This window comes from Leucoraja erinacea, chromosome 18 (assembly GCF_028641065.1).
Source record: "Leucoraja erinacea ecotype New England chromosome 18, Leri_hhj_1, whole genome shotgun sequence".
NCBI lineage: Eukaryota > Metazoa > Chordata > Chondrichthyes > Rajiformes > Rajidae > Leucoraja > Leucoraja erinaceus.
The window spans coordinates 23,164,995-23,189,398 of NC_073394.1; the positions used below are offsets into that span (position 1 = coordinate 23,164,995).

General features: G+C 43.8%; 1 protein-coding gene across 4 annotated transcripts in view; it reads right to left on the bottom strand.

The window, feature by feature from the left end:
* myrf (myelin regulatory factor) overlaps positions 1 to 23,879 on the bottom strand; it is a 154,700-nt gene extending 130,821 nt beyond the window's left edge. For 3 of the 4 annotated variants that reach the window (XM_055649569.1, XM_055649571.1, XM_055649568.1), the window contains exons 1-2: positions 23,381 to 23,879; positions 14,556 to 14,618 (exon numbers count right to left, since the gene is read on the bottom strand). In XM_055649569.1, coding sequence (XP_055505544.1) covers positions 14,556 to 14,618; positions 23,381 to 23,426 — 109 coding nt within the window. In that variant the 5' untranslated portion in view covers positions 23,427 to 23,879. The remainder of the gene's footprint in view (positions 1 to 14,555; positions 14,619 to 23,380) is intronic. The other variant, XM_055649572.1, reaches the window with a different exon arrangement.
* Between the last annotated feature and the right edge of the window lie 525 nt (positions 23,880 to 24,404).

The following is a 24,404-nucleotide window of genomic DNA, read 5'->3' on the forward strand; positions in this document are numbered from 1 at the left end:
TCCCTGGCCTTTCATTGTCTAAATCCGCGGCCACAAGAATTGCATGCCCTGGTGAGATACTGTAACAGCTGAAATCTTACTCAGAAGATCTTACTGCTTTCAGAACTGTTTGTCCAATGTCCGTTGGCACACAGCCCACACAGCACACTTGGGAACTGATGGGAGAAAATAAATTGGATTTGGTAATCCCTGCTTGCCTCATTGCTAGCTCTCTGGAACTATCCCCAAAGTCATTAGTTTTCTCTGATTCTTTTTACAATAACTGCACATTCTGCATATAATCTTCCCCTTTGCTCTATCTATTGTTTGACTCGATTGTATTTATTTATGGTATTATCTGATTTGTGTGGATAGCTTGCGAAACAAAACTTTTCACTATACTTCGGTACGCGTGACATTAATAAACAGCCCAGACCATCACGTAAACCAACCTCCCTTCCACTTCACTCCGCCTCGGCAAGGCCACCAGCATAATCAAGGACCAGTCTCACCCTAGTCACTCCCACTTCTCCCTTCTCCCAATAGGCAAGAGATACAGAAGTATGAAAACGCACATCTCCAGATTAAGGGACTGTTTCTTCCCGGTTGTTATCAGGCAACTGAACCATTCTATCAACAACTAGAGAGTGGTCCTGACTTCCCATCTACCTCATTGGAGACCCTCGGACTATCTTTAATCTCGGACTTTACTGGAGTTTATCTTGTACTAAACATTGCTCTCTTTATCCTGTATCTGTACATTGTAGATGGCTTGATTGCAATCATGTATAGTCTTTCTGCTGACTGGTTAGCACGCAACAAAAGCTTTTCACTATACCTCGGTATACGTGACAATAAACTAAACTAAACCTAAACTTTAACCCATTGAGCTCTTTCAGCAAATAATTTATGTTACAAATGTAAATGCTGTCAATGGAAATTGCAATTCCATCAATATTTACACTGTACCTTATCACGTGTGATAATAATAAACCTAAACCTAAGATGCCTGTTCGTTTTTTCTTCTTCCTCTCCCACCATCCAAAGACCCAAACAGTCTTTACCAGGTGGAGCAGTACTACACCTGAATTTCTTCCAACCTAGTCAACTCCAATCACTGTTCACAAAGTACTCTCCTCCGCACTGGAGAAGCCACGTTACAGAGCACCAGCTTTATTTCTGAAAATGTTCCCACGAGCTGCTAATTTCCTGACATTCTAGTTCTCAGAACCAGTCCTTCGCTGACCTAAATGTAATAACAAGGAACTTCAGATACTAGTTTATACCAAAGATAGGTGTAAAATACTCAGTGTGTCAGACAGTATCTCTGGAGAATATGGTTCGGCGATGTCTGGGGTTGGGACCCTTCTTCATTCTCACCCGAAACATCACCTATCCGCTTTTTCCAGAGATGCTGCCTAACCAACTGAGTTACTCCAGCATTTTGTATCTACCTTCTCTGAGCTATCTGGACCTCCTGTGCTGTTATAACGAGGCCCAACACAAGTTTTATGAACACCATCAGTCGACGGTACAGTGGCGCGATGGTAGAGGTGTTGCCTAAAGACCCAGGTTTGATCGTGATTATGGGTGCTGTCGGTATGGACTTTGTACATTCCCCCACATGTTTTTTTCCGGTACTCTAGTTTCCTCCCACAGTCTAACGACGCTAGTTTAAATGGCTTCTGTAAATTGCTCCTAGCGTGTAGGATCTGAAACTGGGATAATATAGAACGAGTGTACGATTGTCGCTGCAGACTCAGTGGGCTGATCGGCCTGTTTCCACACTATCTCTAAAACAAAACTGAACTCAACATTTCAACTTTCCAAATTCTATTTCAAATTCTATAGCACCGGGCACTTTGGTTTTTCCGTCCGCTGCATCACTGGCTGGTCCATCTGTGATTTAGCTCCCCTTTTCTCCCTGCATTCACAAGGTCACAACTGTCAGGCACCCCACAGGCTGTGGGCCACAGCTCTGCATTTTCATACTCCATCATTACCCTTGTTCTATAACTTATATTGGAGTTAGTTTACTATCGTCATGTGTTCTGGGATGAAGTAAAACATTTTATTTTGCACGCTATCCAGACAAATCATGCCATATTTTAGTACATAAAGTACAACAAATTGGAAAATAAACTGAGTGCAGAATACGATAGAAACAAGGAAGTGCAGATGCTGTTTTACAAAGAGGACGCAAAGTACTGGAGTAACTCAATGGGTCTTGCAGGCAGCATCTCTGGAGAACATGGAAAGGTGACATTTTGGGTCGGGACCCTTCTGAGAAAAACGTGAGAATATAGTGACAAATTATCTCTGTCTAATTAAACCTCATTAACCCAGCGATTAAATGACATAGAAACATAGAAAATAGATGCAGGAGTAGGCCATTCGGCCCTTTGAGCCTGCACCGCCATTCAATATGATCATGGCTGATCATCCAACTCAGTATCCTGTACCTGCCTTCTCCCCATACACCCTGATCCCTTTAGCCACAAGGGCCACATCTAACTCCCTCTTAAATATAGCCATTGAACTGGCCTCAACTACCTTCTGTGGCAGAGAGTTCCAGAGACTCACCACTCTCTGTGAGAAAAATGTTTTCTCATCTCGGTCCTAAAGGATTTCCCCTTTATTCTTAAACTGTGACCCCTTGTCCTGGACTTCCCCAACATCGGGAACAATCTTCCTGCATGTAGCCTGTCCAACCCCCTAAGAATTTTGTAAGTTTCTATAAGATCCCCCCTCAATCTTCTAAATTCTAGCGAGTACAAGCCGAGTCCATCCAGTCTTTCTTCATATGAAAGTCCTGACATCCCAGGAATCAGTCAGGTGAACCTTCTCTGTACTCCCTCTAAGGCAAGAATGTCTTTCCTCAGATTTGGAGACCAAAACTGTACACAATACTCCAGGTGTGATCTCACCAATACCCTGTACAGTAGAACCTCCCTGCTCCTATGACCATTTACATCCTATGCCCTTGGCAACCCTTGTGGTTCCTAGAATTTTGAAGATGCTTCAAAATTGCATAAAATCCCAAAAATCTAAATGAGGCCCAAATTCTATGTAACCCAATGAATTTTAGGTTCTTGATCACCTATAATTTCTGTCTAAGAGCAGAAACAGTATCAAGCGATAATAATCTGAATATAGTATTGAACATTAAGTGCTGGAGGAAGCCAGTGGGTTAGGCATCAAATCTGGAGGACATGGATAGGCTACTGTTCAGTTTGGGATCTTTCTTCAGACTCTTCAGGGTCCCATCACAAAATGTCGCTTATCCATGTCCTCCAGAGTTGCTGCCTGACCCACTGAGTTCCTCCAGCACTTTGTGTTCTACACAAGATTCCAGCATCTGCAGTTACTTGTGTCTACATAAACAGAATATCGGTGTTTAGTTTAGTTTTGAGATACAGAGCGGACAAAGGCCCTTCTGCCTACCGAGTCCGCACTGACCAGCGATCCCCGCACATTAACATTATCCTACACACATGCGACAATTTACAAATTTTAACGAAGCCAATTAACCTACAAACCTGTAGGTCTTTGGAGTGTGGGAGGAAACCGGAGTACCTGGAGAAAACCCACACAGGTCACGGGGAGAACGTACAGACTCCATACAGACAGCACATGTAGTCAGGATCGAACCCGGGTCTCTTGCCTGGAGTAGGGCAATCGGGGACCAGAGGACTTAGGTTCAAGTTGAAGGGGAAAAGATTTAATAGGTAACTTTTTCACACAAAGGGCGGTGAGTACATGGATCAAGCTGCCAGAGGACGTAGTTGAGGCTGGGACTATCCCAACTTTTCGGAAACAGTTAGACAGGAACATGGATAGGGCAGGTTTGGAGGGATAGGGACCAAGTACAGGCAGGTGGGACTAGTACAGCTGTGACATTTTGTCCGGTGTGGGCAAGTTGGGCCGAAGGGCCTGTTTCCACACTGTATCACTCCATGCCCAATTGCTGTGCTATTTTATAGCTGGGTTGAAGTGGAGTGAAATATTTTACACTGAAAAGCTGTCACAGAGCGGATTTATAAATTTCTCCTTGCAGCAAATACGCCTGTGAGTTTGTAGGAGTTGTTTGCCACTTATCCTGTCAAGGCCTGTTACCATAGTGATATCACCCAGGCCTTCCTCTGGAGAAAAGCAGCAATGGCATTTTTTTTATATTTCAGACAATTTACTTGTTTGGCAGAGGTCAAGGGTTGGTTGGAGGTGGGGTTGCAGACAGAAGGAGAGATAAATTTAAAGGCTAGAAGCCAGACAGAAGGAAAATAGCAACAGGGGGAAATATTCAATTGTGGGAAGTATTGGGATAAGGTTCACTTCAAGTTTGTCATTTATTTCATTGGGGTAAAATGGATTAAAGCTGAAGGATAGTTCTGACAAACTGCACGTTTAGTTTAGCTTTAGTTTAGAGATACAATGCTGAAACAGGCCCTTCGGCCCACCAGGTCCACACCAACCATCGATCTCCCCTTCACACTAGTTCTATTTCCTACACACGAGAGATGATTTTGTCAGAAACCAATTAACCTACAAAGCTACGCATCTTTAGAATGTGGGAGGAAACCGGAGTAACCAGAAAAAACCCATGCGGTCACAGGGAGAACATGCAAACTCCACGCAGATAACACTCTTAGTCGGGATCGAACCCGGGTCTCTGGCGCTGTGAGGCAGCAGCTCTACCACTGTGTCACCAAAAACAGGGAGGAATTCAGGGAAATGGGACAGACACTGCTGACGGATATTAATAAGGTGTTAGCTACTAAACTGCAAGGGCGGGAGTGATTTAATGTAACGGTGAATGGTTTGTCGGGTGAAGGGGATGGATTGAAGAATTTCCACCGTGCAAGGAATGGCTGCTGGTTGCCATTCCCCTGTGTTTACTTTTAACCCGTTTGCCAGAGATAAACAGGAATCCTGTACTTGCTACGATACAGGATCAGGAAGACCTCGCCTGGGGAAGCGAGGCCGAAAGTAATGTCTTTGTCCAAACAATTAAGAGCTTTACTTTTCCGATTGTGTGAGACCTCAGCTTTTATCTTTGTAGAAATAAAATGTAACATGAATACTTTGTGTACCATCCGACTTATAGCAAATCTAATGATTCTCCCCAATGTACATTTGCATTTTATGACCCTCATCACCTGAAATTCCCCTTCACCTGTATCCACCTATCACTTGCCAAGCTTTGTCCTGCTTCCATCTCTCTCCCAGCTGCTGCCTGCCCCAGCCCACCATCACCACATTCAGCCTGACGAAGGGTCCCAATCAAAAAACATCACCTACCGTATCCTCCAGAGATACTGCCCGACCCACTGAATTACAGATTCAGATTCAGATTCCGATTCACATTTAATTGTCCATTGTCAGTGTACAGTACAAGAGAACTGGACAAAATGGAGCGGCGTTAGCATCTCCGGGACTTGAAGAGCTACGGCGGTAGCAAGACGATTTCAATTTACAAAAAAATAATAAGTGTACCGGGGTCGGGGGGGGGGGGGTGGTGATTGGCAGTCACCGAGGTACGTTGATCCGAGGTCGCCAGTGTCGGAGCCACCGGCGAAGCCTGTAAACTTTCGACATTGCAGTGGTTCGGGGGGCAACGCCGCTTCAGTCCAAGCCGCTGATGGACCTGTTCGCGACTCCCGGATGGTAGGAGGGCCTAAACAGTCCATGGTTGGGAGGAGAGCCCCACCTCGGGTCCTATGGCGAGAACTGAGCGCCCTTCGCAGACAGCGAATTTGCTTGGGGGGACGTTTCAATGGATTTCTATAGCGTGGAACCTCTTTTTTTCTTTTTGTGATGCATTGATTGGGCAATTTTAAACCACCCTCTGCAATGCCTTCAAATACTGGTTTTTTGTTGAAAAGAGCTATAGTTAAACATATTATTATTATTGTGACTGCAGCTTTGTAAGCTTGCTCTCGATGGTCTTCTGCCTGCCCCAGAAGTTCACACATTCAGCCTGACGAAGGGACAGATGGACCTTCTTCAGTATCCTCCAGGAAGAAGCCCGACGAATTACTCCAGCATTTTTGTGTTCTACGAAAGATTCCAGAACTGCAGATAGACTCAAAGTGCTGGAGGAACTCAGCGGGTCAGGCAGCATTTCTGGAGAACATGGATAGGCGACATAACTTTGGTATAAAGCAGCATCTGCAGTTCCTTTTTGTTACACTCTAGAACTGCAGTTCCTTATGCCACCATTTGCATTTTATGACATTATTTTAAATATGTTATGATATGAAGCTGTTCTATGATTAAGAATACTTCTATTAATATTTTACAAGAGAGTGTTTTTAAGTGTATAATTACATTGACTGTATACAGCTATCTTTCGCTACACGACTCGTAAAACTAGGCACAATTAACTGCAGATGCTGGTTTACAAAAGCAGACACAAAATGCTCAGCGGATCAGGCAGCATCTTTGGAGAACATGGATAGGTGACGTTTCAGGTTGGGTTTCTACTTGTTGAGAAAGGGTTGGCCAGAGATGCTGCCTGACCCGCTGAGTTACTCCAGCACCTTGTGTCTTCAAAGGAAACCAGAATATGTTCACTGCACAGCCTCTTCTCCAGGCAGGTCTCTTACATAAAGTATCAGACACGCCATGCAGTTAAAGGGACCTTTTAGTCCTGGATTCTGGAGTTAATTTAAGTTAGAAATGTTGGGTTGATAAACTCATACTGTTAATGTATTATCAGTACATCAACACATCAGCCGATGTAGCGATCCCACAGATGTAAGTAACGTAGATCAGTACGACAATGATCTACATCACTGTACTGGTCAGATCAATGTATGAGTGCAGATTATTGATGTACTGATCCAATCAAGCAATTGATTCTAACAAGTATCATTTAGGAAGGAATTGCAGAAGCTGGTTTATACTGAAGATAGACCAGCAATGCTGGCGTAATTCATCAGGTCAGGCAGCATCTCTGGAAAAAAATAAATATTTAATATTTCTAAAGGTCTGAAGAAGGGTTCCAACCTGAAATGTCACCTATTACGTTTCTTCAGCAATGCTGCCTGACCTGCTGAGCTACTCCAGCACTTTGTGTCTATCTTCGGTGTAAATCAGCATCTACAGTCCCTTTCTACACATTTTATCTGCACCACTCTGAAAACTCCTCAAGGTATGCCAACTTTAAGTCTGAAGAAGCGTCTCGACCTGAAACGTCACCTATTCTTCTTCTCCAGGGATGCTGCCCGGCCCACTGAGTTACTCCAGCATTTTGTGTCGATCATTGATGTAACGGTTATAATCAATGTCCCCCATGGAATCAGACCAGGGGAGCTGTAGAGAGCAAGGTGCAGGAGCCTGAAAACTGTAACATCCAGGTTCAGGAACAGCTTCTTCCCTACTGCCATCAGGCTATTAAACACTACAACCTCAAATAAGCTCTGAAATACAATAGACTATTATTATTATTATTATTATTATTATTATTATTATTATTATTATTATTATTATACTGCTATTGTTTGTTTATTTAGTATGTGAATGTGTGTGTATATATATATATATACTATATATCCACTTACATACACTCTCGAATACAAGTAGATGTGCTGGTCAGAATCAATAGCTCTCAGGGTTGGAGGGTGGGTTGCTGGACAGGGGAAGTTGTTTGTGTGGACTTGCCTTGATCTAGCTTGTTTCTCTAGTTCATCTTTCATTTCCTAACCATTTGCGGTCCCTTAAACTACCACAGCTGTAGACCCTGCTCTAAGCCCTCCCTCTCTTTTTCCTGCTCATCCTCTCACTCTCAGACAAACTGTCCAGCATCACCACTTATTTCCATTTGAATGATGTCTGTGGCTGGCTGTGAGACATTTGTCTGCATTAGGGAGGTGCATGTGAGAACCTGTGTCCTCAGCTCTCCCTCCACTCAATGAGCAGATACGGAGGGGTAGAGTCATGAAGTGCATCTTTACCTCGCCATCTCTACATATGCAAAACCAGATCCCAAATTTGCAAGAGCAGTGTTAAATCTGATCTCTGTACTCCGAAAGAGAGACTGATGACACAACAGACTAACCCTCATTCAAATTGCTGTCCAGAATGATATCAGTCTGAAGAAGGGTCCCGATGCAAACGCACCTATCCATGTGCTACAGAGATGCTGCCTGACCTGTTGAGTTTGTATATTTAGTTCCTTCGGCTGAAATAGCGAAACCAAAAACAAACTGCTTTAAGACTCATCCAGTCCGAGCCTTAGTTTTAAATATCCTATCGGGGGGACCAACATTGATGCGGCATCTTGGTTGGCATGGGCGGGTTGGGCTGAAGGGCCTGTTTCCATGCTATATGACTATGAGTCTTTGTTCAATGCTTACAAAGAGAAGGAGAGATTTTGCTCAGCACAATAAACCATTTCCTTCCCTAAACATCTTGGGCTGAGGTGTGATGTGTCTGCAATATACACCATCTCTCCTTCCTAATGCTCTTGTCCACCCTACTCCTCTTGATTCTCCTCTTTTGTGTGATACTTGTGGATTCCACATTGTTAAGTAAATATTCTAAAGCTCTCAGGCCCTAATAAATTTGTTCTATAAACTATATTTTACTTAAGAACATTGCCAGGAGCAGTAAAACCCTCATCTGTTATAAACAAATACAAGGTTAATCATTATACAGCCATGATTGCAAGGCACTAGCTTGAGTACTGATGTAATCAGCTCAAAGTCCAAGGGTAATTTCTTTTGTATATTAACTGCAAAAGTTTGCTAAGTCTGGCCGATCCTGTAAACCCTGCCATAGACCTTCTAAATACATCCAAGGAGCATCGACTGACTTCAGTCAATTATATGCCTCCACCACCTCTGAGATCTGAGATAAGGCAGCCTGGGTTGAATGCTTGGAGTCCATATGCATCAAACTGAGCATCAATATGTGTTTACAGCAATCAGTAATTAGGAGAAAGCCGTGGTGATTTATCAATGGAGAGATTAGGGACATTAAATCATATTTTTGCCTCTGGCAAAATGGGATTGCCGACTATTAATCCCCATTCACATTATTTCTTTGTTATCCCACTTTCTCATCCACTCCCTACGCACAAGGGGAAATTTTACAGAGGCCAATTAACCTGCAAACAGTGGCGGACTGGCCAGGGTGTCAGTTTGCCCGATGGCAAGTGGGCCCCTGATGAAGTGGGCCCCCTATATCAATTGGGCCCCTGATGAAGTGGGCCCCCTTTGTCTCCTGGCAACCAATATTTTTAGACTCAGTCCGCCACTGCCTGAAAACCCGTAATTCTTTGGGACGTGGGAGGAAACCAGAACACATGGAGGAAATCCCACGCGGTCACAGAGAGAACGTGCAAATAACACACACACACAGCACCCGAGGTCAGGATCGAAGGCCTGGAGTTGTGAGGCAGCAGCTCTACCAGCTGCATCGCTGTGCCTTCTGTTTTCCAGAGATGCTGCCTGACCCACTGAGTTACTCCAGCACTCTGTGTCTTTTTTTTTTGTTGTAAATCAGCATCTAGAGTTCCTTGTTTCTACTGTGTTTTTAGACCCGTTATGCAGCTGCAGGTAAGATTTGCATTGTTCTGTTTTTGCTACATATGGCAATTAAACGCTTGACATTCAGTAACATTACAAAGCAATCTGAGTTTTTTAAAAAAGCCAATCACTTTGGGATACTTCTTAGTGATACTTAATGTTGCGTTTGTTTATCAAAAAAAATATCCATACTATAGTTTAGTTTAGTTTGGAGATACAACACCGAAACAGGCCCTTCGGCCCACCAAATCCGTTCCGACCAGCGATCACCCTAGCTAGTACACTAGCACTATCCTACACACTAAGGACAAATTACTTTTTTTTACCGAAGCTAAATCAACCTAAAAACTTGTACGTCTTTAGATTGTGAGAGGAAAATATATTAACAGCCAGAGATAGTTTCCAACAGCACAATAAACACAATAGAACAATCATGATCGAATGGCGTAGTAGATGTGATGGGCTCCTAATTCTGCTCCTATATCTTATGAACATATGCACAACTGACACAACTAGACACATCAACTCTGCATTATGCTGGGGACTCGTAGTCCTGATTACTATTGACTGAGCCTTTCCAGGAGAGGTGATGATAGGGCCATTACTAATGAGTAATAGACTTTGGGGCAGCATGGTGGCACGGCACAATCCTGATTATGGGTGCTGTCTTTACGGAGTTTGCACATTCTACCTGTGACAGCGTGGGTTTTCTCCGGGTGCTCCAGTTTCCTTGCACACTCCAAAGACGTGTGGGTTTGTAGGTTAATTAGCTTCAGCGCGTACGTAGGATAGTGCTAGTGTAGGGGAAATCGCTGGTCAGCGTGATGAGATGCAAGGCCTGTTTCTGCGCTGTATCTCTAAACTAAACTTAGTCTCTACCTGTACAGCTTCAATCAGATAGCTCCACAGCTCTGCTCCTCCCTGACAGTCTGCATCACACACCCGGACAGTTCCAATCAGCCTACCTTGCCCATTCTTCTTGCTTAAAACATCCCAGACTCGCAATTAAATATTACATTTTAAGGCAGAGATAGATAAATTGTTGATTAGTACAGATGTCAGAGGTTATGGGGAGAAGGAAGGTGAATGGGGTTAGGAGAGAGAGAGATAAATCAGCCATGATTGAATGGTAGAGTAGACTTGATGGGCCGAATGGCCTAATTCTACTCCTAATCATTATGACCTTATGTCCAACATTAAGCCAGTCACAGCTATTCCACACTTTAGTTCAATCATGGCATAACTGTACTTAACATGGTCACTTGACCTCACGACAGAGGAGCGGTCAATTATTTTGTGTGTAGCCCAGTCCGTCGCACAGACCAGACTCCCCACCAGTGACTCCATCTGCACTTCACACAGCCTTGGGAAAGCAGCCAACATCATCAAAGACTTGTCCCACTCAGATCATTCCTTCTTCTGCCTGCTTCCATTAGGCAGAAAGTACAGAAGCTTGAAAGTGTGCACCAACAGACTCAGGAACAGCTTCTTCCCCTCTGTTACCAGGCGTCTGACGGTCCTTCCATAAACTAGGGTACTGTCAGATTCACCTCTTCCCCCATTGCTGACAGTGGACTTTTTCTCTGGAACTGATGCGCTACAATGCTGAGAACTATATTCTGCACTCTGTATCTCTCCACTTGCTCTATCTATTGTACTTGAGTTTGGCTTGATTGTATGGTATATGTGTGGTATATCTGATCTGATTAGATGGCATGCAAAACAAAGCATTCCACTGTATCTCGCTGCACATGACAATAATAAACCTAAACCAATGAATTGACTCTATTGTTACATAACTGGACACAGCAGACTCAGCCACAGATCCATAAACAAGGACGAGATGAATGATTAGTTACACTATTGTCCAAGCTTTTTGTGGAGATAGAAGTTGCACAGTGCTGGGATACCCGTGTTCTTTTTTGAATTACATTCACAAAGATGGAGGTGAATAAAATAATCACATTCTATTTTACACTCTATATATTGAGAAATAAATGTTGGCCGAGCCAAACAGAATAAATCTTCATTCTTCTCTGAGGAACATCACAGGAAGTTTTACATCCAGCAGAGAGAGCAAATAAATCAGCATTTTAATATCTTATCTCAAACGCAGCACTTCTGACAATCAACACTCCCTTGGATCTGCACTGAAGTGACAGCCCAGATAAGGTTCTGTAGTCTGGGCACGGGTTTCGATCTACAACCTAGCTCACTGATGATTGAACTGATTGAAAGGTGCAGCCCACCCAGTCCACTCTGACCATCCATCACCCTTTCAAACTGGTTCTGCTTTGCGTATCTACTCTATACACACTGGGGGTAAATTTTTCAGAGGGCCAATTAACCTAGAAACCGGCACATCTTTGAGAGCACCCACTGGAAACCCACGTGGGCACAAGGAGAACGTGCAAACTCCACATGGAGACAACACCCAAGGTCAGGATCGAACCTGGGTCTTTGGGTATAGGTCTCATCCCTACACACTCAGAGCAATTTGCAAATTAACCTGTAAACTCGTAGTTCTTTGGGTTGTAGGAGGAAACCAGAACACCTGGAGAAAACCCACGAGATTGCAGGGAGAATGTGTAAATACCACATGGACAGCACCCGAGGTCAGCATCGAACCCACGTCTCTGACGCTGTGAAGCACCCCTACACTAGTACTATCACCCCTACACTATTACTATCAGCCCTCCACTAGCGCTACCACTTACACTAGGGACACTCTACATTTTTTAACTGCTTGTGAGATTGACATCATTGTGCAGCCACATTCCAGTAAGTGGTCTATTCAAATGCTTGTATAATCCACTGGAGGTGCATGGCTTTTAGAGATGGCCGCTTTGTGGGGAACGGGGAACTTTCAAGATAGCAGCAGACGGCGGAGAGGAACGAAGTTGGTGAGCATGCTGGGGGCTCTCGGAGGTGAGCTGGGGTGGTGTTCCAGGGTAAGTGGCCTGGGACACAGCCACCCTGGGAGCAGTGGCCGTGTGAGGCGAGGGGACGACGCGTTTGCGGGTCGATGTGTCCGAGTCGAGGTGTCGGTAAAGTGGGCCTCTGGTGGCCCTGCAGCAATCCAGGGCTGGATTTGATCGGCCAGGCCTCTCAGAGGCTGAGTGTGAGGTATGGAAGCAGCCTGCAGTAGCACGGAGCGGTGGAGGTCACCGACCACATCGCCTGGCCAGGCCGACCCCAGCAACCACAACGCAGTGCCATCACCTGGACAACGGGCCTTTATGGCCAGGTTAAGACTACATATTAAACAACTTTGAGCTTGAAGTCAACAAGAAACATGGTACCTCATGTGTACTCCCTCGGTGTAATCTCCTATTCACACACCTATAAGTTTATACGTTTTGGAACAGAATTAGGTCATTCGGCCCATCAAGTCTACTCCGCCATTCAATCATGGCTGTTCTATCTTTCCCTCTCAACCCCATTCTTCTACTTTCTCCCCATAACCCCTGACACTCTTGAATTTAGCTATGATTGTAAGATCTTTACTGAACTGTATGCAAAAAAATTAATTTACTGTACCTAGAACCATTAACCCCTGGTAAATCAATAGTTTGTCCAATGGACATCAGTGCACCTGCTACAAAATGATTAATTTGGTTGGAATTCTTGCCTTCAAAGATTCCAGAATATAAATTCAACCATGGAAAACTGCACAGAAGACCTACAAACAACGTACTGTACAAAACATTGGAAGCAGAAGGTACATTTGCAAACAGCAATAATACACAGCAGGTCAGTCAGCATCAGAAATGAAGATGATACATGAATATTTTGCCAAGTGGAACATAGAAACATAGAAACATAGAAAATAGGTGCAGGAGTAGGCCATTCGGCCCTTCCAGCCTGCACCGCCATTCAATATGATCATGGCTGATCATCCAACTCAGTATCCTGTACCTGCCCTCTCCATACCCCCTGATCCCTTTAGCCACAAGGACCACATCTAACTCCCTCTTAAATATAGTCAATGAACTGGCCTCAACTACCTTCTGCGGGAGAGAATTCCAGAGATTCACCACTCTCTGTGTGAAAAATGTTTTCCTCATCTCGGTCCTAAAAGATTTCCCCCTTATCCTTAAACTGTGACCCCTTGTTCTGGACTTTCCCAACATCGGGAACAATCTTCCTGCATCTAGCCTGTCCAACCGCTTAAGAATTTTGTAAGTTTCTATAAGATCCCCCCTCAATCTTCTAAATTCTAGCAAGTACAAACCGAGTCTATCCAGTCTTCCTTCATATGAAAGTCCTGACATCCCAGGAATCAGTCTGGTGAACCTTCTCTGTACTCCCTCTATGGCAAGAATATATTTCCTCAGATTAGGAGACCAAAACTGTACGCAATACTCCAAGTGTGGTCTCACCAAGACCCTGTACAACTGCAGTAGAACCTCCCTGCTCCTATACTCAAATCCTTTTGCTATGAATGCTAACATACCATTCGCCTTATTCACTGCCTGCTGCACCTGCATGCCTACTTTTGATGACTGGTGTACCATGACACCCAGGTCTCGTTGAATCTCCCTCTTTCCTAATCGGCCACCATTCAGATAATAATCTACTTTCCTGTTTTTGCCACCAAAGTGGATAACCTCACATTTATCCACATTATACTGCATCTGCCATGCATTTGCCCACTCACCCAGCCTATCCAAGTCACCTTGCAGCCTCCTAGCATCCTCCGCACAGCTAACACTGCCCCCCAGCTTCGTGTCATCCACAAACTTGGAGATGTTGCATTCAATTCCCTCGTCCAAATCAATAATACATATCATAAATAGCTGGGGTCCCAGAACTGAGCCTTGCGGTACCCCACTAGTCACTGCCTGCCATTGTGAAAAGGACCCGTTTACTCCTAATCCTACTCTCTGCTTCCTGATACCAGTTCACTATCCACATCAATACTGAACCCCCAATACCTGATGGTCTGTTGCTGAGGGACCTGGTTTGTACTGTTAGCACCTGTCTTATTTTAAATAATACATTTGTTGTACAGGATAAACAGTGTTAAGGTACATATATGCTGACCTGTGTGGTAATGTCTGAAGGGGCCATCCGCATAAGCCATTCGGGACTGGGCTACCTCTTGGTCTGTGTACAAGTGAGAATAGATCATAAACAAATGTATCAATTTTCATGCTTCCTCTTTATTCCATTTCAGTTTTTGCCACCTGAAGGCATTGCCTCTTCCTGGCCTGGGGAAGGTCAGAGTTGATCCTGATCCCATCTTTATCCAGCATTCACAGCACAGGAACACTTTATTGCATGAGTTAATAGAAAGTGTTCAGAATTACATTTTTCCCTCTTAACCTGGATGTACAGGGGCCAGTTGCATCGACTTGGTTTCTGGTTTGATTGAGAGCAGATGATTCAACTTGCAGTCTGAAGAAGGGTGCTGAACCAAAACATCACCTATCCATGTTCTCCAGAGATGCAGTCTGACCCATTGAGTTCCTCCAGCATTCTGGACCTTACAATTCAACCTTTCCTCTGATTCAGCTTCAGATCAGCCTCTTTAAAGAAGTTAGAAAAAAAACAATGGAGCAAATTGCTGGGACTTAGACAAGAATCTTAAGTAGTCCCAATGGGAGTAGACGCAGAGAATTGAAGGATCATTATTGATGATTTTATTTTTTTAAAGTGATGCATGGAGTACTCAGCAGATCAGGTAGCATCTCTGGAGAACATGGGCAGGTTCTCCAGAGATGGAACAGGTTATGATTTGGTTTGGGATCCTTTTCAAACCCTTTTTCAGTCTGAAAAAGGGTCTGAAGAAGGATCACCTATCCATGGTAGACAAAAATGCTAGAGACACTCAGCTGGTGAGGCAGCATTTATGGAGCGAAGGAAATGGGCAACGTTTCGGGACAAAACCCTTCTTCAGACTGATGTGAGGGTGGGGGGGGAGAAGAAAGGAAGAGGGAGGTGGAGCCAGTGGGCTGAGGGAGAGCTGAGAAGGGGAGGAGAAAGTAAGGACTATCTAAAATTAGAGAAGTCAATGTTCATACCGCTGGGGTGTAAACTGCCCAAGTGAAATACGAGGTGCTGCTAATCCAATTTACAGTGGTCCTCACTCTGGCTATGGAGGAGGCCCAGGACAGAAAGGTCCGATTCGGAATGGAAGGGGGGAATTGAAGTGCTGAGCCACCAGGAGATCAGGTTGGCTATTGCGAACTGAGCAGAGGTGTTTGGCGAAACGATCGCCAAGCCTACGCTTGGTCTCACCGATGTAGATCAGCTGACATCTAGAGCAGCGGATGCAAAATGTTCTGCATGACCTGTTGAGTTACTCCAACACTTTGTGTCTTTATCTTTTGTAAACCAGCATCTACTGTTCCTTGTTTATACATTAATTACCTAGTTTGCAATAGGCAGAATATTGGAATCAACACCAAGGGGCTGAATAAAGCTTGATTTAGAAAAAAGCCATCATGAATTTGTTCAGGGAAGATTGTGATTGAATAACTTGATGAACTATTTGTGAAGGTAATACAGATAATTGACAAGGGCAGGTGCATTTGATGTAGCATCCATGGATTTTGGCAAGAATTTTGATGATGAAGAATTTCTTTGGCAAGCTGGTCAAGTTAATAAATCCCATTAGATCCACGAAAAATGGTCAAATTGCATCCAAAATGTGTTAGTTAGCAAAAAGAAAAGTATAAAGGTTGACAGGTGCTTTGGTGAGTGGGAGGCAGTTGACAATGGGATTCTACTGGGATCTACACTTGGCCCATTGCCTTGTCTAATGCATGGTTTAGATTTAAGTACATGCAGTGAACATGGTAAAGAAGTGTGCAAGAAGGAACTGCAGATGCTGGTTTCAACTGAAGATAGACACAAAAAGCTGGAGTAACTCAGTGGGACAGGCAGCATCTCTGGAGAGAAGGAATAGGTGACGTTTCCGGATCAAGACCCTTTTTCCTCTTCTTCCGTGCTGGTCGAGACCCTTCTTCAGACTGGTTAGGGATAAGGGAAGCGAGAGATATAGACGGTGATGTGGAGAGATAAAGAACAATAAATGAAAGAAATGCAAAGACAAAGTAATGATGAAACAGGCCATTTTAAGCTATTTGTCGGGTGAAAATAAGAAGCTAGTGTGAATTGGGTGGGGGTGGGATAGAGAGAGAGGGAATGCCAGGGCTACCTGAAGTGAGAGAATTCAATATTCATACCACTGGGCTGTAAGCTGCCCAAGCGAAATATGAAATGTTGTTCCTCCAATTTTCGTTTTGCCTCACTCTGACAATGGAGGAGACCGAGGACAGAAAGGTCTGTGTAGGAATGGGTAGCAGAGTTAAAGTGTCTAGCAACCGGGAGATCAGGTTGGTTCACACGGGCTGAGCGAAGGTGTTCCTGCGTTTGGTTTCCTCGATGTATAAGAGTTCACATCTCGAACAACGGATACAGTAGATGAGGTTGGAGGAGGTGTCAGTGAACCTCTGCCTAACTTGAAAGGACTGGACAGAGTCGATGGAGGAGGTATAGCGACAGGTGTTGCATCTTCTGCAGTTGCAGGGCAAGGTACCTGGGGAGGGGGTGGTTTGGGTGGGAAGGGATGAGTTAACCAGGGAGTTGCAGAGGGGACAGTCTCTGTGGAAGGCAGAAAGGGGTGGAGATGGGAAAATGTGACTAGTGGTGGGATCCCGTTGGAGGTGAAGGAAATTTCGGAGGATTATGTGTTGTATGCGACGGTTGATAGGGTGGAAGGTAAGGACTAGGGGGACTCTGTCTCTGTTACGACTAGGGGGAGGGGGGGCAAGGGCAGAGCTGCGGGGTACCGAGGAGACACGATGGAAGGCCTCATCTATGATGGGAGAGGAGAGGGATGGTCGGCGTGGACTCGTTGGACTGAGGGCCTGTTTCCATGCTGTATTTCGAAACTAAAATAAACGATTTGGCGACCACCTGAAAACGGAATCGGCAGAATGGTCCCGACTCAAAACGTCACCTATCCAAGTTCTCCAAAGATGCTGCCTATCCCGCTGAGTTACTCCAGTACTTTGTGCCATTTAAAAAAATTAACGGCCTTTCCATAAGCTATCTCTTCACCTCTACCCCATTGCAGACATTGGATTTTGTCAATGGAACTGGTGCCCTTCAATGCTGGGAATTATATTCTGTACTCTTTATCTTCCCCTTTGCTTTACCTATTGTACTTGAATTGGCCTTAATTGTATATATGTATAGTATTGTCTGATCTGACTGGATAGCATGCAAGTCAAAGCTTTTCACTGTACCTCAGTACGCGTAACAATTATAAATTTAAACCTAAACAATCTGCCAGATGTACACAGTGGCTTGAGCATATTTGTGGGGGCACTGGTATTGATGGTCACAGTTTCAGGGTTGCTTTAAAAGAGCTTTTAGCACATCTTCTCCTGTCGATTTGAAAATGCAGCATTGATGTAAATAAACAAAGTTGACCATCACTTAAGGCTGATCTGGGTCTGCTGAATGGTTCCGACCTGAAATATCACCTATCCATGTGTTTCAGCTTCAGAGATGCTGCCTGAGTTATTCCAGCACTTTGTGTACTTTGGGCAGATGTAAAGCTTGGCTCGTTTCTCTCCGGCTTCTTAAACAATGTAAGACATTACAAAACCCTCTTCACGCATCCTTGCTATAGTTGGGTGTTAAGGACAGCGTTTCTTTTTAAAAGAGGAGCCAAAAAAGCCCGATTTTGAGACTTAAACTGAGATCAAAATGGTAGAAGTCCCATTACTCAAATTCCTTTCTAAATGCGAGTGTGACACTTTTATAAGAGGCCTAAGTGAATACACGTTTTTTAAAATGTGATCCTGAATAAAGCTTCCTTAATAAATTGACCTATCTTGTTAATTTGGCATGAAAGCCTAACATAAAAATTATTGTATAATCGATGCCAGAACAATGATGTATTTTGTAAAAGTCAAATGTAAGATGAAAGTTTACAGTAAATGGCAGGATCCTTGGGAGCATTGATGCACGGAGGGATCATGGGGTGCAAGTTCAGTGGCAACACAAGTAGATAGGGTGGTAAAGACGGCAAATGGCACAATTTATTTGTTAGGGCACCGAGTCTAAAAGTTGGGAAGTCATTTAAAGGTATACAAGTACAGAACTTTGGTTAGGCCACATTTGGTACAAACATTGGTTAGGCTACAATTTGTACAAAACATTGTTTAGGCCACATTTGGAGTATTGGTTTCAATTCTGGTTGCCGCATCACAGGAAGGATGTGAAGGCTTTGGAGAGGATGCAAAAGCAGTTTGTCAGAATATTGACTGGATTAAAGAGTATTAGCTATAAGGAGTGGTTGGTCAAGCTTGGATTGTTTTCTCTGGTGCGTCGGAGGTTGTGGTGTGACCAGATAGAAGTGTATAAAATGATGTGCGCCATAGCTGGCTTAGGAGTCTTTTTGGCAAGTTGGAAATGGTAAATACTAGAGGGGACAGCTTTAAGGTGAGAGGGGGAAAGTGTAAAAGGTGTTTACAAGGATGTTTTATTTTACATTGAAAGTGGTAAATGCTGGAAAGCTATGCCAGGGGAGGAGTAGAAGCAGATACAATAGCAATGTTTAGGAGCCACTTACACACATAAAGGGGGCAGGGAATAGAGAGATATGGACAAACTGTAGGCAGATGAATTAGCTTAGATTGGCATCATGGTCATCATAGAGTCATACGGTGTGAAAACAGGTTCTTCAGCCTAACTTGTCCACGTTGACCAACATTGTCAACCGTGTGGCTTCATCCACACTAGTCTGTATTTGGCGCATATCCCTCTAAGCCCATCCTATCCATGTACCTATCCAAATGTTTTTTTTAAGTTGTGATAGTCCCATAACATTGTGATAGTACCTAATGGAACTATTGCCTTTCTCCAGAGATGCTGCCTGACTTCCCGAGTTACTCCAGCATTTTGTGTCTATCTTCATGTATTTGTCTAATTGTCTTATGCATGTAAATAGATTTATTTATTGAAATCATATTCTATGTCGCTCTTCCAGGGAGATGCTAACTGCATTTTGTTGTCTCTGTACTGTACACTGACAATGACAATTATAGTTGAATCTGAATCTGAATCTTGTCTTTCAAACATTGCTATCATTTCTGCTTCCAACAACCAAGGAGATCTTCTAATATGAACCAGGTTTGTGTACATTTCTATTCCCCTGCGTGACTAAATTGTTAATAGCATGAAATGCCACAGAGAAAATATCACAACAATTTCTAATCCTTCTGGCCTTAATAGAAAATATTTAAGCATAAGTCCCTCAAGTATGCAATGGACCATTTGAGTACGCAGGGTTAATGTATGAGGGTAGTTTGATGGCTCTGGGCCTGTACTTGCTGGAGTTTAGATGGTTAGAGGGGATCTCATTGAAACCTAATGTATAATGAAAAGCCTAGATAGATTGGATGTGGAGAGGATGTTTCCAATAGTGGGAACATCTAGGACCAGCAGAATAAAAGGATGTACCTTTAAAAAGGAGAGGAGGAGGAATTTATTTAGCCAGAGGGTGGTGAATCTGTGGAATTAATTGTCTTAGATGGTAGTGGAGGCCATCTCATTGGGTATTTTCAAAGCAGAGATTGATAGGTTCTTGATTAGTAAGGGCATCAAAGGTTATGGGAAGAAGGCAGGAGAATGAGGGGAAATAGATCAGTCGTGATTAACTCGAAGGGCCAAATTACTTAATTGTGCTCCTATGTCTTATGATCTTAGATGTTCTGATATGGCCAAACTGCCTTGTAATGCACCAGACAAAGATGAAATAGTGTGATGAACAACCTTAATGTAATTCATACAATCAACTGTTCAAAGTCTGGGAATTGGCGAGGGGAAGGAAATGCTAGTCACAAATGCCATACAGGCAGCCATCAGATGATTGAACTTGGTCTGTTTTTGTGGTTGTTTGGTGGATGGTGAAATGCTAGGTGCTGCACCAAGTAAATTGCCTGCTCCTCTTCCACCGATACCACAGGGATTTTAACAATCATCTCACAAACCAGAGCTTGGGCTAACCTCCTGATTCCAAATTTGGGAACTCTTACCATCTTACCTACATTTACCCACATTTGGATACACAACTCCCAAATTACACTGCATATACATCGACCCAAGATCAGTTTTTTTTTTAAATGTTGGTTTCACTGACCTGATATATATCTGAAAATAAATCATATACTCAGGATTTAACAGGTTTCAGTCAGAATGAGCAGTTTTGATGCCAAGGTCTATCTATTGTAATAATTTAATTTACTTTTAAACTGGGTGGGAGTTTGATTTTGAAAGCTGTTTATTGATTTGTAAAAATAGTGAATGTTGAAAGTCTGAAAGAGAAAATACATCTCAAAGAAACTCCAAGCTTTCTTTCAGTCTGTTGGAACAAGACATATCCAATATGTAGCCTTTGAGAAATGACTTTTATCATTCTAAAATTAAAACTCCTTTCAGACAAGATTAATTCTGGATAGCAATGAAGAGGACCTACCCGTGTTCATTCTTCCTGTGCTAACTAGCTGGCTTGTAACATTGGTAACGAACTACTCGTTTTGTTATTTTTCCTGGCTTCAAAGGAAAATAATTGTTGACCAACATGCTTCACGCTGTGGGAATTGTTTTTCCTAGCTCCTCTTCACACAAGAAAATATTCCCTTTGATTCCACCATCAGTACAAGACACCTTGTTACCACTCGATTATTTGTATATTGGGACTATTCTTTCACTATTTATTTTTTATAAATCAATAAAAGCCTATTTTGAAAATTCTCCACCATTTTAAATGTTTTTGAATCATTGTGATAGGTAGACCTCTGCTCCAAAGCTGCCCATTCTGACTGAAATCTCTTGTCAAATAACTCGATTGTCAGACTGTTGCCTGAAAAATCATTTTCACGTTCCTATCCCTTCGCCAGGAGTCCCGTTCCCCGTCAGATGGCAGGAAACCCGCAGAAACCCCGTCTACATCTGTCCCCAGGAATCGCGAGCATCTTCCTCCAACCCCTTCTGCAGCCGATGGGGAGACGGTGTTGAGCAAATTCCCCGGGGCCAGTCTAGAATCCGACATTGCCTTCACTAAATCGCCCAACAGTGAAGGAAGTCTAACGGCTCATCCAATTCATTGAAGCACCTTCGTAAATAGTCCTTGCCCTGCCCTATTGCCCAATTTCCTTTTTGAAGGATGTGTCACTTGCATTTTGAATTTTATGTTCAGCTTCTACAATTTTAAAGCAATTTCAGGTTTAGTTTTCGTCAGATTTAGAGCTCCCTTCTCGCTTTCACACCCCGACTTCTTCCCTCTTTCGTTTGGTCGATGTCATTGAACCTACCTCCCCACATTATAAGTATCCATTGCCAAACGAGCATCTTATTATGTACCCAGCGCTTCAAAACTGGCACCCGCTTCCATCATTTTCTTTTTCCACCCCAACCTCCAAATCTCAAGCCGTTTGATGGTCCATCATGAACTCCTCGCCCCCTGATCACCAACTAGCTCCATTTAGATACCCTCCAAACCATAAAGACCTGCCCCCTCCTCCCCACCGCACCTGCACATCTCCAGTGCACGCAAGCGACCAATGGAACAGAAATCTGTCACGGTATTGGCATCTCCTAGAGTTAAGTCATATCGCTCCAAACCAGGCAAGTTGTGTAGATAAGAAGTGGATGCCCTGGCTGTTTATTGACTGAGACGGGGACTGTAACCATCAAAGCCTCGCCTTTAAGGACATTTAAACGACTCCTTCAAAAACTTTCCGCTCTTTTTGTTTTGTAACTCAACAAACGTAGCTTTCTGATAAATTATCCGTATAACATTTCGCTTACTTGAAAATTGTTTCTAACTCAATGTTAATAAATCTTTAGTCGTTTTACTCCACCCCAATGAACCACGTATTCCTAAACATTCTGCAGTTGAATTGTATGAAATAAAATGAGGCTCATCACCTGTCTGCGGAGATTGTTCTTCTCTCTTTCCCACCTGTCACTTTAAGACTAAAGGGTTCTCTCGCCGCCAGCTCAAACCTTGTCGACCATTCGCAGTTTAACGCGGAGCCGGGGAGTTGCATGGAGTTAGGAGGGGGATTAGATTGTGTGTGAGAGAGAGAGAGGGGGGTGGCACTCATATGCCTGCCTGCTCGGTACCAGGTCGCTCAAACCTGCGGTCACACTCTCCCAAAGCAGATTAATTTAAATAAACGCATACGTGCAAATCCTAAACTTAATTCCTGTTATAAAGTAATGCTCGCCATCACAAGAAACAAAGCAAGGATATGAAGGCAGGCCAACAGAAAGTCAGGTTTCAGAACCAATTGGATTATAACATCCAGAAAAATAATTGTCCATTTTTACCCCATTGTTTTGTAAACCCAAAGACAACGAAACGCATATATAGCGGCATGACGGGTTCACAATGAAACCTTCTGTAAACGTTGACGATATATAGAATATAGTTTAAGTTCTTAAGCATTTTATAACATTTTATAAAAAGGTGCCAAAAAGTTGGGGGATATTTTGATTATTAAACGATACATTCAATGCCATAAAACTTGAGTTGTAGTGTTGGTTATCCACACAGTCCAATCGATGAACTCAATGTTTCAGCTGCAAATACATTGTTTTGAAATGTTTCGATGCATGTTAAACGCACACAAACCAGAGACATGCGGTGAACAAAACTCCCAGAATAAGCAGATCGCGTCCCAGCTCCGACCTCACACCTCAACATGTGTCTTACTTTTGTCTTCCCGTTGATCGTAGCCATTTTCGACATAAATAACTGATCAATGTCCATTATACATTGGTAACATTAAAATCGGAGGGCACCCCCCCCCCCCCCCCTCCCCTCTTGTTTGTTTTGTTTTTACCTTCAAAAAAGCGTTGCAAAGCTTCAGTCTCGTCAACCACTTCCATGTCTCTGGCAGCTAGCGATTCTTCCCCGACACATCCATGGACAGAGTTCGCCCGCCTCCCCACGACTTCAAAACATCACGAAATTCCCCACCACAAGCAATGATACAAGCGAAAGATTGGCGGAGGGATCGGGAGCAGCTCCGTTGCCCCCACTTGGTAATCCAAGAACTCGCACCTTCTTCAGTGTACCTGCTAAAAGCCAGTGTAGTCTGTCTGTCTGTCTGTCTGTCTCCCCGGTGGCTGACGTGGCTCGGGCTACACCGCCGGGCAGGTTCAAAAAACTAACTTTATCTCTAATTGTGTTTTGGCTGAAACTTCAGCACGGAATAATTGAGGGTGGCTTGCGCCTCTCACTCCTTCAAGCCTGCAAGAGGATACAACGCGTTGTCTTTAATAAGAACATAGAACAAGTACTACGTTCCCGCTAGATCCCCGATTCCGATTCCTTCCCCCACAAAGCCCACCCTGCCCTCCCCTTTCGATGGGACCTCTCTCTCTCTCTCTCTCTCTCTGTCTCTCTCTCTCTCTCCCTCTCCCTCTCTCCCTATCACTCTCCACTTATCGCTCGGCTGGCCGTTGTGATGTCAGCTGCCACAGAGCGCCACTCATTCGTCGACCTGCTCCATAATAAAACTTGCAATTGCAAACGAGCAATTGTCCTCCCGAGAGAGGCTGGTCGCAAGAGTGGAGGGAGTGGGAGATGCAACTTCCAGTGGCGTTTGCCGAGTCAAAGGTCGCAGGGCGAGGGCTGGATGGATCCAGTGATGATGGATGACTCAAACCTGCAACCCCAGCCCCACTTCCATCAGACGGTCCTCCTCTCAACCTTGTGTAGAAAGGAACTGCAGATGCTGGTCTACACACAAGATAATCACCAAGTGCGGATACGGAATAGACATAAATCTCAACTCCACGTCGCCCACACTTCACACGTCTCCCCATAAACATTCCCCTTGGATTCGTTTCTAGCATGTTCGT